The sequence below is a fragment of the Psittacula echo genome (genome assembly GCF_963264785.1).
Source record: "Psittacula echo genome assembly, chromosome: 19".
Taxonomy (NCBI): domain Eukaryota; kingdom Metazoa; phylum Chordata; class Aves; order Psittaciformes; family Psittacidae; genus Psittacula; species Psittacula echo.
The window spans coordinates 5,889,574-5,911,397 of NC_137755.1; the positions used below are offsets into that span (position 1 = coordinate 5,889,574).

At 51.4% G+C, this 21,824-nt stretch overlaps 1 protein-coding gene and 1 pseudogene across 2 annotated transcripts in view; one reads left to right on the forward strand and one right to left on the reverse strand.

The window, feature by feature from the left end:
* Positions 1–6,315: 6,315 nt before the first annotated feature.
* LOC308228605 (olfactory receptor 14C36-like) overlaps positions 6,316–21,824 on the forward strand; it is a gene marked incomplete at both ends in the record, with an annotated part of 74,484 nt that continues 58,975 nt past the window's right edge. The window contains one exon of the mRNA XM_080631977.1: positions 6,316–6,802. Coding sequence (XP_080488103.1) covers positions 6,316–6,802 — 487 coding nt within the window. The remainder of the gene's footprint in view (positions 6,803–21,824) is intronic.
* The window catches only part of LOC308228513 (olfactory receptor 14J1-like), a 31,478-nt pseudogene continuing 20,306 nt past the window's right edge, over positions 10,653–21,824 (reverse strand). The window contains exon 2 of the transcript in view: positions 10,653–10,786. The product of the transcript in view is annotated as an olfactory receptor 14J1-like (transcript). The remainder of the gene's footprint in view (positions 10,787–21,824) is intronic.

Genomic DNA, 21,824 nt, shown 5'->3' on the forward strand with positions numbered 1-21,824 from the left:
TGTAAAATCTGTCTGCCATATTTCGGAGGCTTTAAGGCCTCTGGGGTTGACTCCGCAGGGCCACAGTGGTGCTTTCTGACAATGAGGGCACGTTGCCACTATGTGTTTTGCGTCGGTGACTGAAAGTCCGCATCTCTTTGCTAACGCTTTGGCTCCGATATGGAGGGATTCATGTAACTGACAGGCTTCTCTTAGTGTCCACAGGCCTTTTGCGGCAGCATCTGCTTTGTCATTGCCGATTTGAAAAAATCCCTTAACTGGGTCATGACTATTGATGTGAATAACTGATATGGTACCTTGTCGGGTGGAAAGCGCTTCTTCCAGCATAAGAGCTATTGAAGATGTTGACACACCAGGCCCCGACATAGCTAGGCAGAGTTTGGCTACAAACATTGAATCAGTGACTATATTAAGATGCTCCGTTGGGAACAGTCCACACGCTAGCACTACGGCTGCTGCTTCTAACTGTTGAACCGAAAGTGTGTGGTCGGTCATTTTTACGCAGTGCCATTCTTCCTTTGATTGCCATACCGCTGCTGCGGTTGAAGTCGCTGAGGATGCGTCTGTAAAAACTGTAGGTCCCTGTTGAGGCCGATCCAGGATTTTCTGTGGAAGGTCAATGTCGATGACCGCCAGCATTTGAGTCCAGGGGGGCTTTGCAGCATATTGGACTTCTCCGCCGAATCCGACGAGGGCTATAGCTAAATGCTCTGACATCACCACCGATTGCGTCGAGAGCTGTTTACGAAAGGGTAGGAATATCTTGGCAGGTTCGATGCCTAGGTGTCTTAAAGCGAGTTTTCTACCTTTCATGATAAGGTTACCAAGGCACTCGACTCCGGGGGAAAATGCACGTGACGGTTTTCCGAGAACTACCCACTGTATTGGGTGTGCCTTGTCAGGGGGTCCCTGAGCCAGTGCTCCCACTCCCCCTCCTTTGGTGAAATGCACATACAGGTCAAGCGACACATCTGGGTTCCATCTGGCGAGTGTGCTTGACGACGCCTGTTTTTCAATGAAGTCAAGACTGTCCATTGCTTCTGGTGTTAGTACCTTCTGTTCCCATGGGTGTTTTCCTTTCAAAAGGTCATACAGCGGGGCCATGATATTCGGAGGGATCAGGACAATGTTGCGAAGCCATTGTAGGGACCCCACTAGCTGTTGCATATCGTGGAGTGTTTTGACATGTCGGTGAATTTTTACTTGGGGTGGAGTTATATAGGAACTCGTGATTTCTACTCCCAAGAAGCTCACGCATGGTCCCCTTTTAATTTTCGCACTCACAATTTCGAACCCATTTGTTTTTAAGGTTTCAGAAACCAGTGATATTAACTGGTCCACCTGCTTTCCTGATGGTGCGGCGATTAAGATATCGTCCATATATTGAATGATGGTCGCAGTTGGGTCGTTATGTCGGATCAGTGCCAAGGCTCGATCTACTGTAATCTGACAGATGGTGGGTGAATTGACCATTCCTTGAGGCAGCACTTTCCACTGGAAATGTAAATTAGGACGTTGGCTATTTGGGAATACGACAGAAAAAGCAAACCGCTCTTTGTCCTCTTCATGTAAGGGTATGGAGAAAAAACAGTCCTTAATATCAAGAACGGCACAAGGTTGTCCTTTTGGTATCATAGAGTTCATGGGTAACAGCGTTTGAATGGGACCCATAGGCTGGATAGTCTTATTTACCTCACGTAGGTCATGAAGAAGGCGAAATCCTTCACCATGACTTTGTTCTTGTATTTTTAAAGAGCTCTGGCTGATGGGTGAGTTATTTCTCTTTCTATAATTCTTGCGGATTTCCAACCTGCGCCTTGCTCCTTTCCATGTGGGTCCTTCCCTCTCTGTGCGTTCCGTGCCTCTCCTGGGTCTGTAGTGTTCCGTCAGCAGACTGGTGGAGGTGCAGAGCGGCTCCTGCTCCCCAGCTCCCTGTGGCCATAGTTGTGGTCGCTGCCGTTTCCTTGGCAAGGGCAGATTATCAGTCTGCAGCTGAGGGTTGCTTTTCCACAGCGGAGTCTTGTCTGGGGCTGGGGCAGGGTGGGGGCTGGCCCTGGAAGTTTGCACTGTCAAGTCTGGCCGTGGACCGCATGTTGAGTCAGTGGGATTTGTGCTCGCAGTTAATAGTGCACAGTGTAGGGAACACAGGGATCTGATTCGGTTTCCACATGGAATGAAGTAAAAGGAAGCACTTGGCGGGATGGAGCCATCCCTTTCTTGTGAGGCTGCGGGATGAAGGATGCTGCGAGCATGCGGGGTGCGGGGCATCCCAGCATGGCTTCTGAGGGGCCGGAGGCTTGTCTCCCACTGAGACTGACTCTGCGGCTCTGGCAGCAGAGGGCAGAGGCTGGTTCCCCCATGGCCACTCCCGGAGCACCCCTGGGTGCCCAGCGCCATGGGCACGATGCTGCTGCCATCACAAAGCTGTGGTGGTCGCTGTGGAGATGCCCATTGTGACGGGGCCCCCACACTGAGCGTGGGCTATTTAAGGAGCCAGAGCCCTGCAGGAACCAGTGCAGAGGAGATCCCTGCCTCGGGAGGCTGCATCTCCCGTGGCTGCCCTGCGCATCCAGGTACGTGTTCTTTGACTTTGCAATCCTGTTTTAGTGTTGGCTTGAAACACATGGTGGGTGCGTGCTCTAAAGGGAGGAGAAGCTGTCAGGAGATGTGCTGGTGCCATCCCAGCTGTAGGAGCAGGGGCTGGGTGAGGAGGAGGCGCTGGGCTTGTTCCTGTGCTTGGAGCTGAGCTCTGCCTGCAGAGGTGCTGGGGGCGAAGCAGGAACCTTCTGTGTGCAGGAGCTGCTGGTGTCAGAGGTGCTGAGAAGGTGTCAGGGCAGGAGCAGCCCCTGGGCAGTGCAGCTGCTGGTGCTGTCCCTGGGAGCTCAGCACAAGGGGACCTGCCTGGCTCCGGCAAGGCCCGTGCAAGCCCCCCGGGCATTGCGGAAGGCAGGAGGGGTGCTGGCAGGTTCTAGTGATCCCTGTGCCAGGCATTCCACAAGTTACAGAAATTTCTAAACTGAAAAGTAAGAAACACTTTCAAATACCTTTTATCAGATGTTCTTTGTAATCTCCCTGCACTCAGAAACCTCCAAAGTGTGGTGCAATCTGCAAGGCTTGACGAAACCCAAAGATTTTAATGAGCCCCATGGTGTATTTGGGCTGAGTCCATGAACCTCAGGAGCTGAGAGCAGACTGAGGAAACCTCTCAAGAAGTCCAAATCAGAAACAAAGCCCCAAGGCCCTTCAGCATTAATGGGCCCCACTGAGGGCTCTTACTGACAAAGCCTCCCCAGGGACTCGTTAAAACAAGTAACTGGAGGCTGTGACTCCTGGGAGACAAGATGCAGGTATCTGGTGGTGAGAAAACCCTTGGTTTGTTTGATGAAGCAGAAAGGCCAAGCCCTGACCACAGCCCTTGGAGAAGAAGAGCCTGAAATCCTGAGAAAGAAAGTTCTCCTCAAAGGCCTTGATGAAAGAGGCAACTGCCATAGCCCAGGGCTATATTGTTCTTTTGTGCCTTCCAGCCTTGCCAGAATCCTCACTCATCTCTGCTGCAGGCTGTCCTGCACTGGCCCATGCCTGCACCTCTTTCCCTTCAGGCTGTTGACACCCATCTTGCTTTCCCACCTGGCTCTCACCTGGCATTTCTGTACCTTCAGTCACATCTCTGCACCCATCGCTGCCTGCTCCTTGAAACACAAAGCCATGGGCTGAGCCAGACTCCCTCTGGGTGACCTCTTGCACCACAACTCCACCTTTGGAGAGACATCTCTCTTTCCTAACTTTGAGTCTGAACCTGCCAAGCTGCACTTTGTAGAGGTTTCCTTCTCTTCCTGCTAGCAAGAAAACTCCATCATCTCTGAAGCCACATTTCAAGTAGTTGTAGGCTGCTACTATAGTGTCAATTCAGCAGGTGGAGTGAATATCCCTCAGCAAGGAATTCTGTTCCTTCTAGAGGAATGGGTGATGCCATCAGGATAGAGAACTAAGCAGCATGAGAGAGCAGTGGGAAAAGCCAATGGTCCGGATTGAGACCTTCCTGGCAAGAGCCAGAAGGAAAGGTGGTGTCCTTGGGTGCAAGGTACCCCATGCTGTGGGGACAGGGCACCTCATTTGGAACAGCTTCCTGCCTGTAGCACCCTCTCTCACTGCAGGAGGTTCCTGCATTCTCCAGGCTCAGGGATGGATCCTGCATTCCAGGCAAGTTTGGGTAGTGCAGGAGAGGCAGACAGGGAGGTCGGCTCATGGGGCATGAGGAGCAGTGTTCAGGCACCCCCAGCAGTGGGCATTCCCCATGGGCCACGCTGAGGCATGTTCCCATGAGGGAAACTTCTCAGACAGCCTCTGCTTTGTCCAGGCTCTGCAGCCACACTCCAGGAACACCTACTCCTCCTCCACCTACAGACATCAACTGCTCTCCATTGCTGGGCTCCATCCTGCTTGTAAGGATTGGTTAAAGCCCTGAACCATCACCTCGTTTCTTGCTGACTTCCCTCCACCCTCCCTCACCTCCCTGCACATTGCTCATTGCCACCAGTAACTCACTGAAGAGTTAAGAAGCTCTCAAGGCTTTCCTCAGGGGGTGACCATGTTTCTCCATTCACCATTGATGGATCCATGGAGTGCCAGGTGTGAGGTTCCTGCAGAGGCAGAGCTGCCCCTGGGCAGAGCCCTGCTGCCGGGAGGGGTGTGCAGGGCAGAGCTGAGCACACAGCCCATGGGATGGGCTCTGGGAGCACTGAGAGGGAGCAGAGCTGGGCCCAGAGCAGCAGCTCCTGGCAGGGACAGCTCCAGGCAGCAGAGACATGGGCAGGGAGTGGGGGGAAAGTGCAGCCCAGGCCTGGGGAGGGTGCGTTCAGGCAGCTCTCTTGGTGCCTGGCACTGGAGGTGGCTGCTGGCCATGCTCTGCTGGGCAAGGAGCTGACTGCCTCTCAGAACATCTCCTCTGCACTTCCCTGTCTGCTCTGCCTGTCCTGCTGGGCTTGTGACCTGCCCCCAGACAGGCACAGCTCTCCCATGGGGTTCTTGGGAGTGCGGAGTCTTCCCTTGGTGTCAGCACTCTGCGCTCTGAGTTCTTTACTTCTGCTTCCAAGGGCTGTGTCCTGCTCTGTGTGTCACAGCTGCACCCTGGGATGCAAGGGAGAAGTTCTGCCCTTTGCAACAGCAGGGCTCCCTACCTGGCACCAGAGTCCAGTTGTTCTTTATCTCATTCTTTCTCCTTTTATTCTATTTATCTGTGTGTGGAGTAATACTTGGGCTATCACAAGGACAAGTGCAGGGTGTTGTGGTTTAAGCCCAGGCCATAAATTAGAACCATGCAGTCTACTTCCCACCTCCACCCTTTCCCCCCCCCCCCCCCCCCCCCCCGGCGACTCCTGGAGGGGCGGGGAGAAGAATAGAAAGAATGCAACTCCCAGGGGTTGAGATAAGAACAGTTTAGTAACTAAGCTATAACACAAATCACTACTGCTAACACCAATAATAATAATGATAAAGGAAATAACAAGGGAAGAGGATACAACACCTTACCACCCGCCGACCGATAACTCGCCCTCCACCCAGCCGAGTTCCTGCCCTTCCGAGTAATTCTCAGTTACATCCCGGGCATGATGTGCTGTGGTATGGAATACCTCTTTGGCTAGTTTGGGTTAGGTGTCCTGTCCCCGCTTCCTCCCAGCTTCCCCTCCTCCCTGGCACAGCATGAGACTCACATAGTCCTTGGTCAAGGTAAACATCAGTGTTATCAGCTCTGTTCCCAGGCCGAAAGTCAAAAACACAGCGCTGCGCCAGGTACGAAGAAGGAGAAAAAATGACTGCTCCTGCTAAACCAGGACACAGGGCAGCTGGAAACAAGAGTGATGGAGTCTGCAGCTCTCCAGACTATGCACTCATCCACGAGCCATGCGTTCAGTTACAAAAATTAGGATTTCTACACCTCAAATAGCACTTGTCAGCTGAGAAATTCCTGAGAAAATCCTGATAAAGTCACGCTGAGGCTCTGCTCTGCAGCCACAATTGTCATAGTTGTGAGGGCAGACACTGAAACTCTGTTACATCTGACATCCCTGGTGGGTATCGGAGCTTTCGCAGCGCGGCTTCATGAAAACCCCGCAGCGATACAGAGCTTAGTCCTTGGAGCCACATTGCTTCTGCCAGCACACTTAGCCAGCAGCACCAGGAAAGGGAAAATGCATTTGAACTTGAGGGGATGGTGGAAATCTTGTGGGAAATGAACTGGTTTTATCCTGAGAAGTCTCCTGTAACCTGTCACTGCCTTTTCCTCCTCTGACAGTGCCCCATGCCCAGCGGCAGCAAATGTCCAACGGCAGCTCCATCACCCACTTCCTCCTCCTGCCATTTGCAGACACGCGGGAGCTGCAGCTCTGGCACTTCTGGCTCTTCCTGGGCATCTTCCTGGCTGCGCTCCTGGGCAACGGCCTCATCATCACCAGCACAGCCTGCGACCAGCACCTCCACACCCCCATGTACTTCTTCCTCCTCAACCTCTCCCTGCTGGACCTGGGCTGCATCTCCACCACTGTCCCCAAATCCATGGCCAATTCCCTGTGGGACACCAGGGCCATCTCCTACACAGGTTGTGCTGCACAGCTCTTTTTCTTTCTCTTTTTCACTTCTGCAGAGTATTTCCCCCTCACTCTCATGTCCTACGACCGCTATGTGGCCATCTGCAAGCCCCTGCTGCACTACGGGAGCCTCCTGGGCAGCAGAGCTTGTGTCCACATGGCAGCAGCTGCCTGGGGCGCTGGGTTTCTCTATGCTCTTCTGCACACAGCCAATACATGTTCATGCTCCCTCTGCCAAGGCAATGCAGGAGTGGATTTAGCAATGGGCCCCCAGGACAGGCAGGGACTGGAGCACAGTGCCTGTATGGAGAGGCTGGAGGAGCTGGGCTTGTCTAGTCCAGAGAAGGGAAGGTTGATGGGGACCTGAGAGCTTGGGAAGAGAAGGCTGTCAAGAACTGAACCACTTGCTCTGACCCTGTTCCTGACGGGTTGGACTTCAGAAATCCTGGTGTCCCTTCCAACCTCTGTTCTCTTATAATCCTAAAATGATGGGCTCCAGGAAGTCCTTACTAAGCCCATACCTAAACAGGGCCTACAAGAAATCCGGAGAGGAGTTTTTTACAAGGGTCTGCAATGATAAGGGGGAACTGCTTGAAGATGAAAGAGGGAAGATTTAGATTAGACATTAGGAAGGAATTCTTCACTGTGAAGGTGCTGAGGTGCTGGCACAGGGCGCCCAGTGAAGCTGTGCCTGCCCCATCCCTGGTTTCAGGCCAGGTTGGACAGGGCTTGGAGCAAGCTGCTCTAGTGGACCTCTCTAAAACACCTCCATAACACCCAGAAACACCCCTGAAACATCTCAAAAAACCCCTAAACCACCTCTGCAACTTCCGATGGACACCCTAAAACATCCCCAGAGCCCCCAAAACACCACTGCAACCCCCAAACTCCTCACGTCCTTGTCACCTCCCTGCTTTGAGACTGTGGCCTAACACAAACCCTAACCCATGACTATAAATGCTATTTGTGACCAGAACCCCTGTTCCTGACCCAAAGTCAAATCTAACCTTCACTTCTTTTTATAAGAAGCTATAATGCAAATAAAAGTATTATCTATTATAATAATAGAACTGATTCTATATCAATATGACCATTATAAATTATACACTCTAATATAAATGCTTTTCAGTCCAGTGGGCCCATGGCACCTCAGGCCACAGAAACTGGAGGGAGTCAGCAAGAAGGGACACGTCGCTGCTTGGGTCGGCCTGGGTATCACTCAGTGGGTGCTGAGCAATTGTGTTGAGCATCACTGCTCGCTAGGGAAGCTTTCCTTCCCCTTTTGGTTCTGTATGTCTCCCCTTGTTGTTTCCATTCTTATCAATAACAATAACACTAATATTACATTGTGCTTGATTTCAGTTCCTGACCTGTTCTCATCTCCCCCTGTGGGTTTCGCACTGTTCCCATTCTCCTCCCCATTCCACCTGGGTGCTGAGCGAGTGGCTGCTGGTGCTGAGCGAGCGGCTGGGTTTCAACACTTCCCCTGTCCTGGCCCCTTTGCTGTGGCAGCAGGGGCTGGACGTTTGCACTCTTGGAGCTGGGCTCTCTGTATGGGCACGCAGCTGGAAGCAGCATTCCTTGGCTCAGGAAGCGCAGCTCCCAAGTGTTGCTGGGGCTGGGGCAGTGCTTGCCAAGGGCAGGGGAGGCCCAGCAACAGCTCCTGTCCTGGCCCTGTTGCTGGGGGAGCAGAGGGGCTCCCGCGGGCATTGCCGCAGTCAGGATTGCGCAGGTGTGCCCAGAGCCCACCAGCTCCTTCCCACCTTGCGCAATGCCCGCTGGGCTTCTGGGCTGTGCCTGGGCCTGCCAGGGCCTTTGTCACCTTCCCGAATGCATTGGCAGAGCCCAGCAGAGCACTGGAGCCTTGCGCAATGCCCGGCGCTGGCCTGGCCTTTACCAGAGCCCCCCAGCACCCCTCTTGCCTTCCACAATGCCCGGGGGGCTTGCGCGGGCCTTGCCGGAGCCAGGCAGGTCCCCTTGTGCTGAGCTCCCAGTGACAGCACCAGCAGCTGCACTGCCCAGGGGCTGCTCCTGCCCTGACACCTTCTCAGCACCTCTGACACCAGCAGCTCCTGCACACAGAAGGTTCCTGCTTCGCCCCCAGCACCTCTGCAGGCAGAGCTGAGCTCCAAGCACATGAACAAGCCCAGCGCCTCCTCCTCACCCAGCCCCTGCTCCTACAGCTGGGATGGCACCAGCACATCTCCTGACAGCTTCTCCTCCCTTTAGAGCACGCACCCACCATGTGTTTCAAGCCAACACTAAAAGAGGATTGCAAAGTCAAAGAACATGTACCTGGATGCGCAGGGCAGGCACGGGAGATGCACCCTCCCGCGGGAGGGGTCTCCTCTGCACTGGTTCCTGCAGGGCTCTGGCTTCTTCAATATCCCACGCTCAGCGTGGGGGCCCCGTCACAATGGGCATCTCCACAGCGACCACCACGGCTTTGTGATGGCGGCAGCATCGTGCCCATGGCACTGGGCACCCAGGGGTGCTCCGGGAGTGGACATGGGGGGACCAGCCTCTGCCCTCTGCTGCCAGAGCCACAGAGTCAGTCTCAGTAAGAGACAAACCTCAAGCCCCGCAACAGCCATGCTGGGCTCCCCTGCATTCTGCACGCTTGCAGCATCCTTCATCCCACAACCCCACAAGAATGAAATGGCTCCATCCCACCAAATGCTTCCTTTTACTTCAATCCGCATGGAAAACAAACCAGATTCCTGCGTTCCCTACACTGTGCACTATTAGTAACTTTGAGCACAAATCCCACTCACTCAACACACAGTCCCACGGCCAGACACGACAGCGCAGACTGCCGGGGCCAGCCCCCACCCTGCCCCAGCCCCAGACAAGACCCCCCTGTTGAAAAGCAACCCTCAGCTGCAGACTGAGAATCAGCCCTTGCCAGGGAAACGGCAGCGACCACAACTATGGCCACAGGGAGCTGGGGAGCAGGAGCCACTCCGCACCTCCGCCAGGCTGCTGACAGGAACACTACAGACCTGGGACGGGCACAGGACGCACACAGAGGGAAGGAGCCCATGGCTCTGGACACCCAGGGGTGCCTCGGGAGTGGCCACGGTGGGACCAGCCTCTGCCCTTTGCTACCAGAGCCCCATATTCAGTCTCAGTGGAAGACAAACCTCCACGCCCCACAGCAGCCTCGCTGTACTCCCCCGCAACCCACATGTTCGCAGCGTCCTTCATCCTGCAACCCCAAAGGAAAGGGATGGCTCTGATATGCGGATAGACTCCCCAGCTTGTTAAAGTTGTAAAGTAGGTATGCCTTTATTCAGCTGAGGCGCATGGGGGATCGCTCCTCCAAAAGCATGCGCAACCCAGTATCCTTTTCCCTCTATATTTATTTTCTAAAGGTATACATATTAATCAGGTTACACAACATGCCTATACCTATTAATGGTCTATCTCCGCTTCATATTATAATGAGGGAGAAAAGTTCTTTGCGCTTGCGCAGTGCCTCCTGGTTGTCGTGGGCGAGGGTCTCAAGACGCAGTAAATGAGGCTTCCTCGGGTCTGAACTTTTCACCTCTAGTCGTCACGCATGCTCCCTGGTCCCTTGGTCTTGGTCCAAGCTCAGAGGCTGGTTTCAGCCGGCTTAGGGGTCCAAGGAGCAGGAACCGAGTCACAGTTCCTTTCCTTTTATCAAAAGCCTTGCATCCTTCCAACCTGCCTTGGCAAGCACAGTAAATATTAAGCAAGCAGTGTACATTGTTTAGCAAATAGCTGTAGCCCCTAATAAATCATGGTAAGGCATGGTAGGCATTAAGCAAGCAATGTACTCTAAGCAATACCCCCCTGTACAACCCCCCTGTACAATAGTCCATATCAGCTCCATCCCTTCAAGTGCTTCCTTTTATTTCAATCTGCATGGAAAACAAACCAGATTCCTATGTTCCCTACACTGTGCACTATTAACTGTGAGCACAAATCCCATCGGCCCCACAAATCCCATGCGGTCCCACGGCCATTGCATCACAATGACCATGGTGACTGAGGACCACAGTGGTGGCTGATTCTGGAACTCCTTGTGTTCGTGTTTGTGCGGCCTCAGAACCCCATGAAACCCTTCAGTGGAGGCACCGAGAGACCATAGCTGCCCCGCGGAACACAAGCTACTCGTGAAGGAGGCAAGAGCAGCTCCTCTGGTGGTTCCCGTCTCGGTGTCTCAGAGCTGGTGACGCCTGTGGACACAGGAGCGTGGAACGAGGTGGGTGGCAATGGCGATCTTGGGGTGCTTTAAGAGTTGCCAAGAACACCTCAAGTGACTTCCCCAGAGTGGCTGCTTTGGACTCGGTGTGCGAGTTGTGCTGGCTGAGCCGGCAGCGGAGCGCTGCAGCTGCTGAGGGGAGATCCTGGGATCTGCCCTCATTTCTTGTGTGGTGAAGGGCCTGTGGGGATGGGACAAGGGGGAAGGGCTTTAACCTGACAGAGAGGCGAGATTGAGATGAGATCTTAGGAAGTTGTTCCCTGTGAGGGTGGTGGGACACTGGCACAGGGTGGGTGATGGGATAGAAATAGTTAATAAAATGGATCCAGGCGTTATCACCCTGGTCCAGCTTAAGGCTTGGGAACAGTAAAGAAAACACCAGGTGCTATTGCCCTGGTCGGGCTTAAGCCTTGGGAACAGTCAAGAGAACAATGAAGTGCCAAGATCACTTAGCAAAATGAAGGGGGCGTTTTGCAAGCTAAAGCAGGGTGTGTATCTCAGAAACAGACCAAACAATGTAAATATTTGTAACCCTTAGTAGTTTCTCGCTGAATCGGGATGATAAGGAAGTAACAGAGTGCAAAGTTACTGCTTAGCACTTAGTAGACTATGAAAGGGATGGGAGACACAAAATAAATGTCTTCAGATTTCACCAGAACTGGAGTTCATCTTTGGTACGCTACAGCACAGGGTGCCCAGAGAAGCTGTGTCTGCCCCATGGCTGGTCGTGTTCAAAGCCAGGTTGAACACAGGGGCTTGAAGCAACCTGCTCTAGTGGAAGGTGTCCCTGCCCATGCCTGCGGTTGAAGATGGATGAGCTCTAAGGTGTGAGGATGGAAGGCACGGAGCCTGCTACAAGCTGGATCTTTTATTACAAGGATTACATGATATTTGTATGCATCCAAGCAATTAGTTAAGCACATCTGTGTCTGCCTTGCAGTTATATTTATGACTTTGGGCAAAAGGTCTATCTGATTTTTCTCATCAACATCCTCTATCCAGTTCCGACATCCTTATTCCTTGCCAGTTCCAACATCTTCCAAGTACCAGTCAGGGACGGGTCACTCCTAATTGCCTGCTGTAGTTCTTCCTTCCCATGGTCTCTGACAGTTTCAATACAACCCCCACACTAAGGCCCCTCCCAACCCAAACTGGGTGCAGCCCATGATGCTGGCACGCAGTGCTGTGGGCTCGCTGGCAGGTGATTGCTGGGCCTGGCTCTTGCCCTGGCTTTTTGGCCATTGCAGTGAATGCTGCATGCGAGGAGGGATGTGGGAAGAGGCTCTGTGCTGGCTGAGGTGGCATGGTCATGCTGGGACCTGCACCCAGGAACCCTGTGGGTAGGGACTGGGGCTTTGTCACTGCTGTCATTGCAAGCAGGGCATCCCCTATCCAAGGAGGTTGTGTTGTTCTCCGCTCCCTTCCCACTTCTGCCTAGGTCACCTCATGTCTGCAGCCCAGCAGTGCTGCCTGTAGCACCCCCAAAAGTGAACCTCACCCCACCATCATCATGGGTCCTGCCAAATGAAACTGGGGACCCAAAATCCTGGAGTGGCCCGACCCCCACCCCAACTGGAGATGCCCCAAAAAAGCTGTTGCCCCCCAAAGACACCAGCCCCAAAACGCTCCTTGTTGCCCCCAAACCACACACCATGGGGCACACCTAACCCCTACCTGCTCCGGTATCAGGGAACTGCGGGGGGGGAGGGAGGGTGCAACCCTAGAGTGGGGGGGTGCCTAATTTGGGGTGTCCCCCCCAAAAGAGCCCGAGCCAGGAGGTCGAGGGGGGGATGAGCACTGGGATATTGAAACCCCAGCAGGATCTGGGGCCATAGAGCTTATGTTGGTCTGTCATGGTGCAAACTGGTCCATACTGCTCCATACTGGGATGTGTAAATTTGAGGCCAACACCAAGCTGGGTGGGAGGGTTGACCTGCTGGTTTCTACTTGGTTTCTGACATGGCTCACGTGGAACTTTGACATCACGCAGTGCTTCCCACACTGCTGTTGCTGCTTCCTCTGCCTCCGCAGTCAATTGTTAATCATCTTCTTCAAGCAGGTTCCTGACTTGCCAAACTGGTGAGTTCCATAGGGAGTGAGTTCTGGAAATGATCTTTTGCTTTTCCAAATCAGCTGTGACTTCAGAGATCCCCTTTTGTGCTGTTGCAGACACTGGGGATTGTGGTACAAGGGTAATCTTTGAATCCCACCTCCTGTGGGTTTGTGGAGAGCATGGGAGGGAGCTGAGTCCCCTTCCAGCCCCATGGCTACAATCCCAGGATAAGATGCCTCACCTAACCAGGCTGAATCCCTTCCTTCAGCGGGGGTAAAGGAGATCCCAGCCTGTCCTGGCCTGCCTGTCCTGTCTGATGATGGGACAAGAAACAAGCTGCCCACAGAAGTGCTTGTGTCACCGTCCCTGGAGGTGTATAAAAGACCTCTCAGGTATATAAAAAGACCTTTTATATACATGGATGTGGATGATTTTCTGGCAAAGAACAGCCACATACTCAGATCAGCAAGTGCCTATGTGGAGTTCGACATGAACCGAGGGACAACTAAAGATGAAGGAGGATGGGAGTGAGGCACTGGGAGTAAGAATCCCAGCAAGATAAGAAAGAGCTGGAATTTACTGAGTTGCTAAATTGAGGACTGTTGGAAAACTTTGAAGGTCAGGTTCTCACACCTGTGCTAACCAATTCTATGTTAGTTGTTAAGGGCTTCACAGATATGTATCCAATCACAATGTGCCAAGTTAGTGCAAACAACTTTAAGAAATAGTATATAAAGAGTTAGTTTTCTATAATAAATGGCTTTTGTCTGATCACATTGATCTCCGACTGAGTCCATTCTGCGACACATGGTGCCTGAACAGGCTTTTTCACACTGAAAACGAAGAACGCAGTGCCGCAGGGAAGTCGATCCGACAGGACCGGGATTCATCTGGCAGGACTGGGATCCGGCAGGACCGGAACACTACGGAGCCTTTGAGCCCGGGAGGCAGAAGCCTCAGAACGGAATGGAGCCTTTGAGCCCAGGAGACACTACAGTGGAATTCAGGTGAGCAGCCGAGTGTTCAGAAAGGGATTAAAATGGGGATTCAATTGAGTAAAGAAGCAGCAATATTTAAGCTTTTCCAGCATATCCTCTTTATGAGAGGGATAGAGTATGATGACTCTATGTTAAAGAGGTTGTTGCTCTGGAGTAAAGAGAAAAACTTAATCCAGGGTGTTGGCGAAGCCTTTGAGCTTGGGACTTGGGAAAAGATCGGGGCACGCCTGTGGGACGAAATTACCCTTGGGTCTAAAGAAGAAAAATCTCTAGCTACCCTGTGGTGGTTACTAAAAGAAACCATATCCACGATGAAGGTTGAGCAACAAGTAGTAAAGTCAGCTTTTGCGGCTTTTTCTGGCTCACCTTCACAAAACCATGGGGGACCGGCTGCTGTGAGTCCGACACCTGACGCCGTAGTTAAGGGGGAACTGCCTGCCGCTTCAAGCGCAAAACATCTGGTTTGAAAGCTTGTGCACCCTAGAGTGCGAATGTTTGAGGATCCAGCGCATCCTCCCTATCCTGTGCTGACAACGCCTTCACCGGCGGCAGCAATAACTAGTGATCGGGATTTTGAAAAGGATGATGTACCGCCAAAACGCCCTGACTCGAATCCTTCTTGTGCTGCTACTGCCCCTGAGCCCAGCCCCCAAATTCCCCTGCCCGCCCCTCACATTGATACTGGCCTGCCCACCCCTCACGCCGCCATCACAGCCCCCTCCACCGCCCTTCCACCGCCTGATGCAGAAGAATGGGAACCTCCAGAGGAGGACAGTGAGACTCCGAATTTATACCCACCCGTACCATGTACACCATCGTTAGCGTTGCCCCAACCGGGGCCAAAAATTAAACAGGATTGGGGGCAGTGGACTAAGCTTTTAAATAAAAAATTACAGGAGCTATGAGACCAATTAGAGCAAAGAGAGAGGGGCACGAATCAGAGAAGTTAAACAAGGTTAATCCTTTTGTTACACCCTTGCCACCGCCCTCAAAGCCCCCTCTGCAAACTAACCCTAGTGCCTTGAGATGGCGAGGTCTTATTCAAGACGCAATCATAGACGGCACTGTTCTGCCGATTGACGTTCTCGCTGCATTTCCGGTTATTATGAATGCTCAGGGACAAACCCAATGGACTCCTATGGACTGGAAAATCATAAAGGAACTTAAGGGAGCAATTTCTTAATATGGGTCGTCTTCTCCGTATACACAACAAATGTTAACTGCCTTGTTTTCTAGTATGGTCTTAACTCCCAATGATTGTCTTAAGGTAACTTCAGTCCTGTTAACTCCTTCGCAGCTATTACATTTTGAAAGTGGGTTTGAGGAGCTTGCTGAAAGAGCCATTGATGATAATTTAGGTTGCAATCCTAATGATCCCTTACATGGTGTTACATCTGAAATGTTAATAGGGAAGGGACAATTTCACCCTGATGCAGTACAGGCTTGTATGAGAACCGAGGTGTTACAGCAAGCGCAGCAATTGGCCTTAGCTGCTTTGAAAGCTGTGCCAGAAGCAGGAAAAGCTAATCCCTCCTATATATTGATAAAACAGGGAATTACTGAGCCATATATGCAATTTATTGATAGATTGTCAGCAGCTATTGAGAAAAATATTGATTTGGCACCTAATGCTAAAGAATCTGTGCTTATGTCCTTGGCTGTGGAAAATGCTAACCCAGCTTGTAAGTGTATTTTACAGGTTTTACCGAAATCTGCTGGCTTGCAGGAAATGATGGACGCTTGTTCTAAGGTGGGCACGGCCGAGGAAAAGGCAGAATACATGGCTACTGCCTTTGCCGCTGCTGTCAAACCTCTGTTACAGCAAGGTTGAGGTGATCGAGGGGGTATGAAGGGCATGAGATGTTTTAATTGTGGGAGAATGGGACATCACAGAAAACAATCTACAGTAAAGAAAACTAACCCAGCAGGTGGTGCTTCAGGTTTTACAGGTGGTTGTACTAGATGCGACAAACATGGCCATAGGGCAACTGAATGTCACTTGAAGTATAAGAAAGATGGAACTCCATTGGGAAACTTGAATGTGAGCGTGACGCCACCCCGCGCGATGACACAAAATCAGGGTGTTTGGACTGCATCCAATCCGCTACAGCAGGGAGTGCCGGAGTGGATGTGGCAACAGCAATGGATTTTACCATAACGGATACCTCTCCAAACTGGCAAAAGTACGTTTAGTAATTGCACCTGAAAAGGTACAGCGTAATGCCCCATGGAGACACCTGGGGTGGATTATTTCCGGAACTGATGTTAGGCCCCAGAAGATGAAGATTACTACAGAGATAAGAACCTTGTCAGACGTGCAGAAATTGATAGGTGACATTCAGTGACATTCAGTGGATCTGTTCCTTACGTGGAATTACTAATGACGATTTGGCAGAACTAATACCTCTTTTGAAGAGCAAACCACAGACAGAGGAAAAGGGAACTCTGTCAAAAATCCAGCATGAGGCCCTAGCCCATATTATGGCTAAAATATCTACTTCTTATGCTTCCCAATGGAACCCAGATTTATCTATAGCTTTGTTTGTTGCAAACAATCAGTATCATCCGTTTAGTCTGTTGGCACAATGGACTCCGCAGTCACTCGGGCCTCCCAGGGAGCCTTAGTGATGGTAATGACAAAGCAGATAAATTAGTTGCTCCAGCTTGGGCAGGACCACCGGTAGATATTTTTCAACAAGCCCGAGCATCTCACGCCTTCTTTCACCAATCAGCAAAAATGTTAGTTCGGCAGTTTGGCTTCTCCCTGACAGATGCCCGAGGCATTGTACAGTCTTGTCCTGATTGTCAGGGCCAGACAATAGGCATAGGCCTTGGAGTCAATCCTCGAGGTCTCCAACCTCTCCAACTTTGGCAGATGGATGTAACCCATGTATCATCTTTTGGAAAATTGAAGTATGTCCATGTTACTATCAACACCTTTTCTCACTTTGTTTGGGCTACCCCTCTGGCTGGCGAAACCGCACACCACGTGATCACGCATTTGCGTGGCTGTTTCACAGTTATGGGAGTACCTTTGCAGCTTAAAACGGATAATGCACCTAGCTACACTTCTTCAATGCTGTCTAAATTTTTAAATAATTGGGGCATTGCTCATATCACTAGTATTCCTCATTCTCCTACAGGTCAGGCTATTATTGAACGGACGCATCAGACTTTGAAACAATTGTTAGAAAAACAAAAAACGGGGGAAGAAGGTCTTACCCCGGCAGCAAGAATACAGAAAGCTGTGTATGTTATGAACTTTTTGCAATTGGTAGGAGACTCCAGTGACCCTCCTGCTGTAATACATGGTCAAGCGTTAGGGTCAGGTTATGTGAATAAGACTCAGGGTATACTGGTCCAGTATAAGGATCTGGAAACTGGTATCTGGAAGGGTCCTGTGGAAGTAAAACTAACTGGTAGAGGCTATATGTGTGTAATCACAGACTCTGGTCTGTGTTGGGTACCGGCTCGATGGGTGAAACCTTGGAAGGAGCCAGCGTTGCCAGAAGGAGCCAGCATTGCCAAAAGAAGCCAGAACACCCTCATTGCCAGTGAATGAATCGGCTGGATGACGAGGCACGAGCCAGGTTTCACGCCTAGAATTTTTGAAGGAGAGTTTGAGCTGCAGAGACGGGTATTGAGGCAGAAGAAGCAGATACGCATTATTCAATTTGAATGTTCAAAGCCCTTACTGGTGCCATACAAATGGCAGATTCCTCCTGAGCATTGGGAGGGGACTATGCGAAGTTGTGCTAAGCCATTTGCTTAGAAGCACGAAGATAGACATAGTCATGAGTGTAAATAGAACCTTCTTTCTTTCAATATTCATGTTTATGTTACAGATAGCTATACTACTTTTAAGGCTAATGTTTATGTAGATCTGTTAGAAAAGGTAGTTAATTATACGCAAGTGAAAAACTGTTGGGTGTGTGGAAATATAGAGCAATTTCGTGTACCGTTATTAGGAGTCCCTTTAAGTAAATGGGCAAGTATTAACCCTTATAGCCTTTTGAACACGTTATATGAGTACCATGACGGACTGTGGTCTTGGGACCCCATATAAAACTCATTTGATAGTCTCTCTGTGATCCACATGTACTAGAAGATAGCAAATATAAGTATATCCATGTTTCTATCAACTCTTGGAGACTTTTATGGATATTGCTGACCACTTCTTCTACAGAAGAAGTACTACATCTTCTACACAGATGTAGGCTGGCCACCTGCATTGGAATGAGTGTGCATTTTGGTCAGTGTAAAAGCCCAAGGCTCATGCAATGTGGGGGAGGCAGAGCCTCTGCAGGGATGCCTGCTGAAGTTGAGCCTGCCACCTCGCACTGTGATGATGCTTCTTGGAGCTAGTTTCTTGATTGTCTTCACAGGGTCCTTACGCCACGTTCCATATGAGGGACCATGTAGTGGGAGTAATGATTGTCTGGGTTTTGTGTTTTGAATATTGTAATTGTATGGAGTTTGCTTGTGGGATCCCATGCGTGAGTGTGTGTGTATGTGTGTGTGTGTGTTCAGGGCAGGTGGTGTTTTGTGTATTTTATTGCCGTGTATTTTTCAATGTATTCAATGCATGGTTTTGAATGCTACAAAGCGCGTATGGCTTGTGTAAAAAGAAAAAGGGGGAGATGTGGATGACTTTCTGGCAAAGAATGGCCATGTACCCAGATCAGCAAGTGCCTACATGGAGTTCGACATGAACAAAGGAACAGCAAAAGGTGAAGGAGGATGGGAGAGAGGCACTGGGAGTGAGAAACCCAGCAAGATAAGAAAGAGCTGGAATTTACTGAGTTGCTAAATTGAGGACTGTTGGAAAACTTTGAAGGTCAGGTTCTCACACCTGTGCTTAACCAATTCTATGTTAGTTGTTAAGGGCCTCACAGATATGTATCCAATCACAATGTGCCAAGTTAGTGCAAACAACTTTAAGAAATAGTATATAAAGAGTTAGTTTTCTATAATAAATGGCTTTGTCTGATCACATTGATCACTGACTGAGTCCATTCCGCGACAACAGGCCACGTCTGTCTTTGCTGCTTTACAATTTGGGTAATATTTCACTTTTGGTGATATTGTCTTCAAAGCCATATCAGTTTTCCCCCCCTGCTACTTCAGTATCTTCCCTCCTTGTCTGACCCACAGTGTGTCACTGAAAATCTCTCATTGTATTTAAGCACAATAAACCATCCTGCAGCAACTTCTTCTCTGTGCTATGTGCTCACATGGCAGGAATGAAGGGGAATGAAATCAGCTTTCTGGCTGCTCCAGCTCTGGGGTGGCTGCTCTGTGCCTGGAGCAGGAAGAGCTCTTGAGGAGCCCAAGGGCCAGGGCTGTTGTGCTGGTGTGGTAAGATGGGATGGCATGGGGGGGGCTGCAGAGCTCTCAGGGTGTCCTGGGCAGGAGAGCAGGGGACAGAGGGGTCCCTGCAGGGGACTCCCCTGCAATGGCACAGGCTGGGGCTGCCTGGCTGGGAGCAGCCCATGGGAAAGAACTGGGTGGGCAGGAGCTGGACAGGAGGCAGCGTGTGCCCTGGCAGCAAGGGAGGACAGCAGCATGGCGGGCTGTATGACCAGGAGCACGGCAGGAGAACAAGGGAAGGGATGCTCTGGAATACTCCATCCAGGTTTCAGATCCCCAGTTCAGGAACGCTATTGGCAAGCAGGAGTGGGTTTAGCAATGGGCCCTCAGGACAGGTGGGGACTGGAGCACGGTGCCTGTGGGGAGAGGCTGGGGGAGCTGGGCTTGTCCAGCCTGGAGAAGGGAAGGCTGATGGGGACCTGAGATCTTGGGAAGGGAAGGCTGTTGAGGACTGGCTGCATGTACTGGCAAGGAGGACATGGAGAATACAGAGCCAGGCTCCTGACAATGGTGCCTGGTGTGAAAACAAAAGGCAATGGGGGAGAGTGACAGAGGAGAGGTTCAGGCAGGACAGAAGGAAAACATGTTCCCCTAGGCTCAGGCAAGTGCTGCATCAGGTCACCCAGAGAGGCTGTGCAGGCTCTGGCCTTGGGGATTTCCAACTCAGACTGAATCAAGCCTTGAACCACTAGCTGTGACCCTGTTCCTGACGAGTTGGACTTGAGACCTTCTGGGGTCCCTTCCAAACACTGTTCTCTTATGATCCTACAGAGATGGGTTTATGAAGGGCCCTAAAGTTGCTCTGAGGGCTGGAGCTCATCTCCAATGATGACAGCTGAGAGAGCTGAGGGTGCTGAGCCTGGAGAAGGCTGCAGGGAGACATCCTAGCAATCTGCCCATACTTAGACAGGGCCTACAAGAAATCTGGAGAGGGGCTTTCTGCAAGGGTGTGCAGTGACAGGACAAGGGGGAATGGCTTCAGCTGAAAAAAAGGCAGGTTTAGCTTGGACATTAGGAGGAAGTTCTTCTCTGTGAGGGTGCTGAGGAGCTGGCACAGGGTGCTCAGAGAAGATGTGGCTGCCCCATCCCTGGCAGTGTTCAAGGCCAGGTTGGATGGGAGTCAGGTTTGCTCTGAAGCTGTGCTTTGCCCAGCTCTGACGTTCACAAGGGATGTCAGATGAAATCCCAGAATCATTTCATTTGAAAAGACCCTTGAGAACATCGAGTCCAGCCATTAACTGCTGTGCTCTAAGGGCTGGAGCACGTCTCCGATGAAGGCAGGCTGAGAGAGATGGGGGTGTTCCGCCTGGAGAAGAGAAGGTTCCAGGGAAACATCTTAGCATCTGCCCATAGCTAAACAGGGCCTACGAGAAATCTGGAGAGGGGCTTTTTAGAAGGGTGTGCAGTGACAGGACGAGGGGGAATGGATTTAAGCTGAAAAAAGGGAGATTTAGCTTGGACATTTGGAGGAATTTTTTTCTATTTGAGAGTGGTGGGACACTGGCACAGGGTGCACAGAGGATCCGTGGCTGCCTCATTCCTGGCAGTGTTCATGTTGGTTGGGAGTCATGTTATGTGTGAAACAGTGCTTTGTCCAGCTCTAACGTTCACAAGGGAGGTCAGATGAAATCCAGATTGATTGTAAAGTCCTCTACATGTACTCATGACTCCGATGAGTCTGGTCTGCGCAAGAGAGGCTCAGCAAGGCCTTAGACTCTTTGACTGTGTTATTTATTTACTGGCATAGCACTGCTGAGGTTTGTGAGGGTTTTTTTTGAGGGGGTGTTATAAAACATTCTCTGTATGACTGAAAACCTGAAGAGTACTGAAATAGGGAGAAGTCCTCAGCTTTTTGCAGATTAGTGCAGAGGCAGGAGAGCTGCAGTGTCCATCAGACCTTTCCCATCTGCCCTGTGCTGAAACTCCCACTGCCTGCAAGGTGCCTTCACACACAAATTGCTCTTAAGAACCCCCACAAAAACCTGTCCCGTGCTGAGAGCAGGGCAGCACGGTTTAAAGGGACAGAACACGGAGGTCTCATGGGGAGAAGCAAAGGACTGTGCCCAGCAGAGCATGGCCAGCAGCCACCTCCAGTGCCAGGCACCAAGAGAGCTGCCTGAACGCACCCTCCCCAGGCCCGGGCTGCCCTTTCCCCCCACTCCCTGCCCATGTCTCTGCTGCCTGGAGCTGTCCCTGCCAGGAGCTGCTGCTCTGGGCCCAGCTCTGCTCCCTCTCAGTGCTCCCAGAGCCCATCCCATGGGCTGTGTGCTCAGCTCTGCCCTGCACACCCCTCCCGGCAGCAGGGCTCTGCCCAGGGGCAGCTCTGCCTCTGCAGGAACCTCACACCCGGCACTCCATGGATCCATCAATGGTGAATGGAGAAACATGGTCACCCCCTGAGGAAAGCCTTGAGAGCTTCTTAACTCTTCAGTGAGTTACTGGTGGCAATGAGCAGTGTGCAGGGAGGTGAGGGAGGGTGGAGGGAAGTCAGCAAGAAACGAGGTGATGGTTCAGGGCTTTAACCAATCCTTACAAGCAGGATGGAGCCCAGCAATGGAGAGCAGTTGATGTCTGTAGGTGGAGGAGGAGTA